Here is a 10681-nt window from a genome sequence, read left to right as displayed (position 1 = left end):
ATCCTTATTTAGAACTGAAGTTTGCTCCTTTTCTCTTCCATTAATTAGAAACCGTATGTTTGCAAGGTGTCCCTAAATATAAAACTGTTTATGAAGTTGTAATTCAGTGGGTACTAATAACAATCTAATAATTCATATGTCATCATTTCAAATGTCCACATCAGGAACTTTTACTTTAACTGTGTTCCTTGAGCATAATGCCAATTTCAGCTTATTTTCTTGCTTAATATTTGCTGGGAGTGAACAGAAGAACACTGTTTGTAAATCCTATTGTAACATCATAACGTAAAAAATTATGTCTGTAGTTTTCCATGTGTATTTAATCTTTTCAAAATAACCACAGTAAACCATATTAAAACATAGTAAATACATAGTAAAATAACTTAAGAATCACATACAGTACATGGACACACACAGATACGTGTGCAAAATTGAGAGTCAAATTTCAGACCAATGAGAGCACTTTTCAATCGCGTGTTTTCCTCAAAGGCTGTGATCACATCTGAGACATCTTGTAACCCGGCCGGTGCAGAAACATGTGCCAATGAATGTGGAAGAATTCGTCTATTCAGAGATTCATTTAAAGACTTAAGCTGGTCTTAAGCTGGACTGATTGCAAGCCTATACAACTGAGATGGAAAGCAGATGTCTGTTTCAAACTGCTTTCGTTTTATTGTCGCTCAGTCTCTTAGCAGCACAAGACGTGACCGGATCAAATCTTTCCTGTTTCAGATTGAATCCTGCTGACGGACAGACGAGCATTACCTTTCTGCACCGAGACACAGCCGGTGTACGCTCCTTGTATCTCACTGTTTGGTCCGAACATATGAGACTGGTAGAATGTCACATATTTTCCAGTATACATGCTACGGAAGGTTATCACGCTTTCTGCAACAAAAAAAACTGGGACCAAGAAGTTCCCCATAAGTTTAATATCAGCATGGTGCTGACTGCTCCGTGCGCGCCTGTTCCTTCTGGCGCGCCAGAGTTTACCAGGCACACAACTGAAGACGGGACAGACAGAAAAGTTCGGAGGAAACGTTCCTGGATATTGCCAGGCACCTTGTGGTGCGGCAGTGGAAGCAGAGCGGTTGGATATGAGCAATTAGGTGAGGATGTTTCATTTTAATGTTATCGTTTTGGAGTTTTCTTTTGTCCCTTCTTCTTCTTCTTCTTCTTCTTCTTCTTTCTTCTTCTTCTTCTTCTTCTTTTTCTTCTTCTCCTCCTTCTTCTCCTCCTTTTTTTTTTTTTACCCAAAACGTAGCATGTTTGCGGTATGACAGGACTGTGGTGTCCGAGGAAAAATGGTTGATGAATAAGAGATAGGCCACTTTATGCTTTGCCTGGGGCAACATGACACGGTTTTTCTCGTTAAAATATTACCTCCTGTCACAGATGTACTTTTACGCTACCAATTAAGTCACATTCTTTCACGTTTACAAAGGGGTACAGTAACATAAGTTAAATGTTGAAACGTATCCCTAAAATAAACCCTTTTCGACAAACCCATTGGAACTGCAGATGTTTCGAGCGATATAAAAGAAAGTAAGTGAATGAAAAAAAATCTTTGTGTAATCATTTAAATAAAAGTCACTTTCTGAACTGAACTTAGAAAATATCCCAGTGCTGCACTGCCTAAGAAAGTGTATCTAATGAATTTGGCTGCATTATTTTATTTAAACGTGCTTGGTAGTTGTTATAAGTTGGATTTGTCATCACCCAAGTTTAAAGAAGGGGCCTAAAATCCGCATCTGCAACGTCAGTCTAGCACACAGTTTGTGCTTTTCTTGAAGAGATGTTTGCAAAAACACTTATATTTTTCTATACAAATACAAATCTTACTTTTACCATATCGTTATGGTTTATATTGAGCCCATATTATAACAATAAAATCAACATAAAAATATGTGTAAAGCGGTATTTATTTATTTATTTATTTTTTTATGTATGTATGTATGTATGCTACTTTAAAATAGCTTATCTTAGCTCAAAGAAGATTTGCTTCCATGCAAATTTTATATTTCATCAAGTCTGTATTTTGTTAATGTTCACAGGCATGTTTGAGGGTGCAGATAAATGTTGCCGTGAGCACGACCACTGTCTGCACATCATCCCAACGTTCACTGTGAATTACGGTGTCTTCAACCCCAACTTCTTCACTGTTTCACACTGCGACTGTGACCAAAGGTGAGCTTTAAAATGCACCTTGTGGGCATCAAATGCTTGGTTGGGATTCTAAGTATTCACTGCCGCCAGCGAAACTCCTGTGAGCAGTAATTCACATCTCTCTTCATTTCTTTGGCTGGCATGGACAGTCAAGTAAGGACAGATTTGCTTCAAAACAGATTCTTTTCAGTAAACTGTTCTCATCTCTAAAATGTTCTCTTACAATTTGATTTTTTTTTATCACTGATTTGATTTAAGGTTAAGAACTTAGTGCTATCAAACTAATATTTCACTGCAAAAAGCTCTACAAAAACTTTTGCAGTCAAGAGAGAACGTGTCATATGTTATTTTTGATTTTGTTTGGCATGCATTCCTTCAAAACAAGCTATTATTTACCCACTGATATGTATGTTCCCCTCTATCTTAACATCTAGTGTTGAGAAGTACATGTTTATTACATTTGCCCTCTAGGTTTTGGTGTTCATCTACAAGTAACACACACTAAAACACATTTGATCTAATTTCCCAGCTCAAGCAATGCATATGATAATAAACTTTTTGTACACTGTGACAGTCCATTTTTCAAACTTAGCTTGCTCTGTCTTTCCTCCTTACCAGGTTTCGACAGTGCCTTCTGGGCATGAATGATAGCATTTCTCATATGGTGGGGTACAGCTTCTTCAACATTCTACAGGTTCCGTGTTTTGAGCTAAAACAGATGAAGCGGTGCACAGAGATGTACTGGTGGGGAATGTAAGTGACAGAAACATGCTGACATTGTCCCATGAAGCTGTAATTTCACATTGTTAGATAAAAAAACAGTTGCTATAAGGTATAAAAACACAGTTTCTTAGTGGCATGTGCAGATATAGTAGACACATACTAATGTAGTTTGTATCAACGTTACAGACACTTGGAAAAACCTAAGAAAATGATGAAGGCCACCATGAAGGTCATGATGAAACATAAAGCTTTGATCATGGTTACATAATTATATACAGTTTGGAAAACAAAATTTGGACTCATCCCCTTATAGAATTTATACCACAGTTTGATCAAAAAGATGCAATGGAATTTAACTTTATATGGTTTTAAAATTGTGTGCATAAAGACATGCACATGCTTGAGGCACAAACAATAAAACGGGGTAAGAAAAACAGCCTAGTCAGTGTGTTAAATTTCAGAACATTTTATTACCCTCCTCTAAGATGATGCAATAAACCCTAATGCCTAAAATAGAGGATTAATAACATACAGGAACATTAGTGGTGTACAGACAGCCATGTTGCTTTACCTCCAATCTCTTCTTGCACATCCCAAATAGAAATATAAAGCATGCCTCTTTTTAATGGTGAATGGCCTGTACTTATATAGCGCTTTTATCCAAAGCACTTTTACATGTACGTCACATTCACCCATTCACACACACATTCACGAACTGATGGCGGAAGCTACCATGCAAGGCGCTCAACCATGACCCATCAGGAGCAATTAGGGGTCACCTCGACATGAGCTCTCCAGGTCAGGATCGAACCAGCAACCCTGAGGTTGCAGGACGACCACTCTACCCACTGAGCCATGCCCCTCCATTTAGTTAGATATTGTAGTTGGATAAATCTGTAAGTTTGTTCTGTAAGTGTTGTCTGTTTGACAGAAACAAACCAGATGCTGTTTTCAAAATGTTTTCTATTTAAATGTGTGGTTTCACTAAACATATTTGTTCTCTATAGGTGCAAAAGAGCCAAAGAGGCCCCATATGCTGTCTTCAAAAAGCCCCTGCCTTACAACAGCTCGGATGACACAAGCAAATATGTAAACATTGGCAGTAACAATTTAACAAGCAGTGAAAGGCAAAATTCAACAGAAAGCCTCATTGTCAAGTTTCTCAGGAAGTCATCCAAAACCGAACGTGGATGTGGACTGAGAGATCCCCCCAGAGGAGATACTTTCCACCGCAGAAGAACAAAGGGGAAAGGATGTAAAAGGCACCAAAAATTGTCAGGAGTATTACCTTCACAAGTTCCCACAGTATTAAGGGTACACACATCAACGATGTCCATAAAAATGGGTCCTGCTAAAAGTAGCTCACTAATCTCAAATAATAAAAGAGCTGGGAAAATGAATTTCAGAAAGAGCTCATCGCGCTTTGAACAGACAGGCCATATCCCTGCAAAAGTGCCCACAATCACTGACCAAAAAATGCCATCTGCAACACCCTTAAGTATAACACTGTTAACACAGAGACTGACACTTCAGCTGAAGCCAACACCAGCAATTGTAGGATGGAACAAAACCTTCACAAGCCACCAAAAAGTCACAGATCCATCCTTCCTGCCTGTAAGAGGTAACACCTCTCATTTACACTGTAAAAGCAGCCTGAAGCCAGAAACAGCATCTAACAGAACAACTGCTACACTGGCAAAAACAATCAAAGAGAATCAACAATCATCACATGAGAGCCAACATCTCAAAAAGACAACAGTAACACCCAACCAGGACACTTCATTAACTTTACAGAGCACAGTTACCCTTGCAACACCGGTCACAACAAAACTAAGGGCAATGGTTTCTCTTGATAAAGATGACAAGTCACAGAACTGGGTGGATTTCTATCCCCTGTGGAACAATACAAGCCAGAAGCTGTTAGTTAGTACCGTAGTCCACAACTTCCATGCAGAGAAAAGCCTAACACAAAACGGTGCACTCCGTAATATGACAGGTAAGTAAAAGCAGTTGCTGCTACCAGTACTTGATGTGGGGTCTTTGGAGGTAAAAAATAAACAAATAAACAGAACACTGTGATATCAAGGATAGCTTGATAAGTCTGTGATATGGCATACTGTATGATGAATGACTTGACAAAAGCTGTGTCAGCCTGAGAGGGATTCTAACTGGTGGGATAACCTTGTACTACACATTTTGAAGTAACTACTATTAAAATGCTTATTTCAGATGGAATTATCAAAGTAGGAAGGAGGATTATACAGGGGCTAAGCTACAGTTTCAAAGAGGTAAAGATCTTTTGATCATTTTGGTGCCAGATGTGTTATCCAGGGGACCATCAACCTTATACAGCCAGTTGTCTGAATGTGACTATAGAACAGCCTTTTACTAAAAGCCAGTTTACTAATTGATAAACCACAAATGACAGCTAAGAAAGTGATAAAATGGCAGCTTAACAGGGGCCAATAAGGGGCTTTATGGAAGGAGATTTATGGGATTTGCATAGCTTCATTCAGTGTAAATCTCAAGGCCGAAGCTGAAAACAGCAATTGAGCTTACTCCTACAATGTTCTCATTCATATATCTTTTGTACAAAAAGCCCCACATACCATAGCTTTAGCTCACAGTCCATGCTGCTTTGCATAAGATCATCTATGGTGGTGTAGTTGTTAAAGAAGTGTTGAGAAAGTGACCCAATTACCGGCCAAGTTAGCAAAATGTCTGACTTCTGTTTTTCATCCATGTGTTCATGTGCACCAAAAAAAACAACAACAAAAGACAGAAAGTCTTGTTCCATGACAGGATTCAATAGATTAAAGTAAGGGACAGTTTCATAAACTTCCATGAGCCAAACCTAATGGGAATGTTTCTCACATTATCTGCACAGCTTGCAAGCAATTTAATGTTTCTGCTGTTGAGAGGAGATTGTAATTGATTGACTCAGGGTAGGTTGAGGCAAGTCAAATAAAATCCATTTACTTTTCTTCTGGAGTTTTCTGTTAAAAGTGACTAATTAACAGCATAACTGCTTGTGTTGTTTTAGGTTAAAATGTCTAACATACATGAATGGCGTGCTGGGAGAGTGCATTAGGATGATTGATGCCACATCACCACCTTATAAGTTCACTCTAGAAGCAAAGTTTCAAAGCTGGCTTGTGTCAGTGCAATTGTATATATTTTTTATAACACTATAAAAACTATACTTAATGATGAAAAAAGACTATTGGAGCAATGTGTCCTCAGTTACTTTGACCATTCATTTAGTGCTAGAATAGCACAGTTACACTTATACAAACTCCTCTTACACACCTGCACAACACAGCTTTACAAGTACAGCTTTGAAGTTTTGCTTTCATTAGACACTTAATGCTTTCAAGAATCCACAGACAACTGTAAGGCAGGACCTTCTCACAGCATGATGTGTCTGGGGTCTCAGCACAACACTGTAGAAGAAAACAGGGCTACGCACCACAGCTGTGCTAATTTCTCTCACCTTGCACACTGACTGCTCACTCCTGCTGCTGAGTGTAAAGCACACACTGTCCGCACAGAAAACCAGTTAATCACCTGTCACCACAGCTACTTTACATTTTGTGCTAACAGGAAAAATATTTTTGAATCTATCAACACTATTTTTGTTATTTGAAAATTGCCAGCTTCATTTGAATTAGTTCCACATTTTTTTAAATAACTGCAAGGAAACTACTTATTACATTTATTAGTACTCCCAGGTGAGCCACGTGTAAAAATGAAGAAGGAAGCTTAGCAGCTTCAAAATGCCACAAAAATTCCACAGAATATTGCCTCTAAAAATGTGGCCCAGGGCATTTTTCCCTATTGAGGTCATGTTAATAGGCTACTCATTCCTACAGGTGGAACTGGATAATCGTCACCAGTGAAGCTTTCTAATTATGTGGAAGTAAAAAGGAGCATTAAACTTTTCTAGAGCCAAAAGTATTAGTAAACAAATAATTGCTATAATGTTCAAAATGGGGAGTACATGGAGATATTTTGTGAGATGACCTGTGTTTACTTTTGTCTTTTCAGATACTCAGTTCCAGTGTCACAGTCTGAAACATCTGGATGACTGTAAATTCAAAATTCCTCCTCTAGAGAAGAAATATAACCTACAGAACATGGAGTCCAAGGCCACCTACCATTGTGATTGTACTAGCCGGTAACATCACGACACTATCTACCATCTATTTGGTTTTCTTCATATTGTGCAAATATGCACGGGTCTTATTGATGACAAAATAAATTAATAAAAAAAAATAAGTGGGGGGAAAAAAATTGTCCTCAGGTCAAGACCAGGGATAGATATAAACAATATCAATTGATATCAATAGAAAATCAAAAGTACATTTCCACTTCATGACTAAAGACTTTGTCTTTTCTTGTGTCTTTTCTTATGTCGTTTAATGACCATACCAGTAGTTCTGCTTTAATGTCACACCCTAGAAACAGCTTCATATCATATTTTACTGAGGCTGAGGCAATACAAGCATTAGGCAGCTTTTGAGCTTTTTTCAAACTGCCGACATTTACATAACTAATCTGAAATGACTAGTGTATTCCTGTTCTATGTCCAGGCTTCAGCTGCAGCTTGCATTGAGATTAAGTATCCATAGTAACTGTAGCATTGAAAAAAAGTCTTTGGGTAAAAAATTGTAAATGTAAAATGTTTTCATTGGAAGAATTGTTTGGGATTCTTGTTGCTTTGCAGCAAAAGTCCTAAAGGTGCAACTGCTAATGTTAATGTTGCATGTAGATTTGCTAGTTCAAAGATTTACTATGCTAATTTTGTAGTTTACTGGAAAGTAAAGGTGTAATTGACAACGATTTAATGTCCTACTTTACTAGCTAGCAAATCACTCCTTTCGGGGGTGCACTGTATCTCATTACAAATAAGTGGAAATAAACCTGCCTCAACCCCTTTGTCTAGCTGTTCTGAAGCTAATGCTAACACTAAAGCTAATGCTGAAACTGAGTATGTTATGCAATTACTTGTTCAAATTTTACCATGAAGCTACATCTCAACCATTTGTTGAAAAAAAAGATTATTGCCTCGAGGACATTAAAAAATACAAAGAAACATTTTTCTATGGCCGTTTTCTTTCTTTCATACTGAGGACATTAAAGGGTTAACAACTGACTCTAATTAGTAGGTCATGTCAGTGTTTCAGTAAAATAGCTATTTGGAATTCAGCCTTTGGTGATTATATGGCATGTTGTAATATATTATCAGTGTTATTCATGCTGTTACTTGTCAAACTTTCTTGCTTGGAAAAAAAAAACACTTTTAAAATACCTCAGTGACATCTGGTTACATCTTTAATTTTAACCATTTTTTGCTTTGGACAATGTATCTCCATTCTCCAGTCATAGTAGCAAAATTAAGCCACATAGGACTGTTAATCTTAATTCTCATTCCAGTAGTATGTATAGAAGAGGGAAAAGACCTCACCATAGAAGCAGCTTTCTCCTTCATTGTCTGTCTCACTTTGGTCACACAGTGATGGATTATGACAAATATCCCCTAGATTTAGAAACTGTTTACAAATAAAGAGTTATTCATTTATTGAACATCATTAACTCATATATTCATTTATATTTATTTCATTTATTCATTTCAGAATTCATTGTAATGCCATATTTAATATTTATTAAAATAGCATCCCATTTTCTTTCCTCAAGTCTCACACATTTGATGCTTGTGAAGCTATAATCTTTTGTACAGGGATGATCTCTTCACTTTCTTTTTGTTGATTTTACAGCTTGGCTGTTGAGATTGAAAGCTTCAAGCAACCCAGCATCCTCCCTAGTCTACTGGTGGAGTTTGTCTCTCAGCAGTGCTTTACTCTGCCAAAGAAGAAAAACTGCCGCCACAAAAAGAGGTGTTAATCTGTGATATGCTTATTCATGCTAAATCACAAGTTGTTTTTTTTTTTTTTTTTTTTTTTTTTTGTGGTAATGGAGCTGATTCCTTGTCTTGTGTGGTTTATAGCAGATTATAAGGTTTGGCCATTTTTAACAATTTTTTTATATGTCTCTTTTCTAGATGTTTTCATGGATTCAGTAAAGCCTCTGACCTACATACAGCACTTAAGAAGATAGAAGAAAAAAATGCTGCTGGGATGGGAATTTTATCAAGTGACAAAAAAAGACGGGTTCCTGTTCGTCTTTATAAGCGATGCTTGAGGCTAGAGAAGAAAGCTGATATTATGGCAAAGCTCAAATGATGGAAGAAGCTGCTATGTGCAGCAACAAAAATATTTGAAAACTTGCTAACAAAATCAGATTGTGTGATGAAAACAAATGTAATATAAACTTTTATTTTGTGTCTGCCTGATGCAGTTGGTTTTAATTTGATTTTATTTAAAATTATGTGCAAAGGTCATTTTCACAAATTATTAAAAAGTGCAATTTTATTAGCAGTAATGAAAAATAAACTTAATTTGATGTTCCATGCTTTTAAAACATCCTGCTTTCTAGCAGTTAAAATATCTTGAAACAGAACTCTAAACAAACCTACTAACTAGAATATTTATTCTTTTTCTAAGCTTACATCAGCTTGTTATGCTAAAGACATGCACAGTGGTATTATTTCATCCATTTTAATCCAGAGATGCATTAATTTCTCGAAAATTATGTTATGTTAAGTTTTCTCCAGCATATCACAAAGACCTTCAACGGGGTTAGGGTCTGAACTCAGGGATGACGAATCCATGTTTGAAAATTATGTCTTGTGCTCCCTGAACCACACATTTATAGTTTTCTTTTTAAACATTTAGAATTTTTTTTGATTGAATAATTGGTCTTTCTATCTGTTTAGCCAACTAAAACAATCTTTTGGTGGTTGTGATTTTTTTCCCTTTGTTCTTTTTGGGGGCCTAGGATGTCCTACTATGTTTACTCAACACTAATCTGAAATGGATGTTGATTGCAACCTATTTAAAGTGGCCTTTTCTTTGCCATTATCTGCCTTTTCATTCATTCCTTTATTCATTTTCAATACCTGCTTTATGTTGGATGGGATTATGGAAATTGTCAGTGCACAGTATAATACCATCTTAAAGTCTATTCCAAATGGTTTTTAGCAGAGAAGACAGATATTTTCATTTGCCTAAATAAATATCTCTGAATATTTGGTTGAGGTTTTTCCGCTTTGCTTCCACCAACTCTATTGTCTGTCAATTCTTATTTACATTAGGAATAAATGAAAACCTGAAATGCCTTAATTTATACAATGTGTTGTCATAGTCTTCTCCCATATTGTGAGCAGTAATTTTCACATTTTCAGTGATTGACAATAACCATGACTGCTGTTGTTAGAACAAGATAGGGAGTAAAAGTACTTACAAAACTTTTTATTGGCATTATGCACCTTTTCATAATGAAGATTCTTTAAAAACAATATTGCTAATATGATAATTAAAGTCTGAGACTTTGGATGCAGTTATATGGGAGCTCAGATGTCATAGAGTGCAAAAACTTTAGTTTTTCTTTTTTCTTTTCTTCATTTGAATTCTAAAATGGCACAAAATATAATGGATAAACTCACGCAGAATACATTGTTGAACATAACATATATTTTTACGTATTTCAGAAATAAAAACTATTTATGACTAGATTATCATTAGCCACATTGTATTTGTCTTCACCACATAATTTCACGTCAGAACAATGCAAATTTGTGCAAGTCAACAGCAGGGATGGGTACAATAAATCAAGAAATAGAATACACTTATGAGTTGTGCTAGTCTCCTAAAACAAAGTCCTGCTTGGTCTC

At 36.5% G+C, this 10681-nt stretch overlaps 1 protein-coding gene across 2 annotated transcripts; it reads left to right on the top strand.

Moving 5' to 3' along the window:
* Nucleotides 1-342: 342 nt before the first annotated feature.
* On the top strand, nucleotides 343-9310 carry LOC121649173 (group 3 secretory phospholipase A2-like). 2 transcript variants are annotated; one of them, XM_041999798.1, is made up of 7 exons: nucleotides 343-1109; nucleotides 2055-2187; nucleotides 2785-2919; nucleotides 3897-4885; nucleotides 6937-7066; nucleotides 8667-8786; nucleotides 8951-9310. In XM_041999798.1, the coding sequence occupies exons 1-7, from the start codon at nucleotides 635-637 to the stop codon at nucleotides 9129-9131; spliced, it is 2163 nt and encodes a 720-aa protein (XP_041855732.1). In that variant the 5' UTR covers nucleotides 343-634; the 3' UTR covers nucleotides 9132-9310. The 2 variants fall into 2 exon arrangements, with proteins under 2 accessions (XP_041855732.1, XP_041855733.1); XM_041999799.1 differs by lacking the exon at nucleotides 343-1109 and adding an exon at nucleotides 1690-1758.
* The last annotated feature ends 1371 nt before the right edge of the window (nucleotides 9311-10681 follow it).

Source organism: Melanotaenia boesemani, chromosome 11 (genome assembly GCF_017639745.1).
Source record: "Melanotaenia boesemani isolate fMelBoe1 chromosome 11, fMelBoe1.pri, whole genome shotgun sequence".
NCBI classification, from domain to species: Eukaryota; Metazoa; Chordata; class Actinopteri; order Atheriniformes; family Melanotaeniidae; genus Melanotaenia; species Melanotaenia boesemani.
Note: the sequence above shows the minus strand (reverse complement) of the source record. Positions and strands in the feature narration are given on the sequence as shown.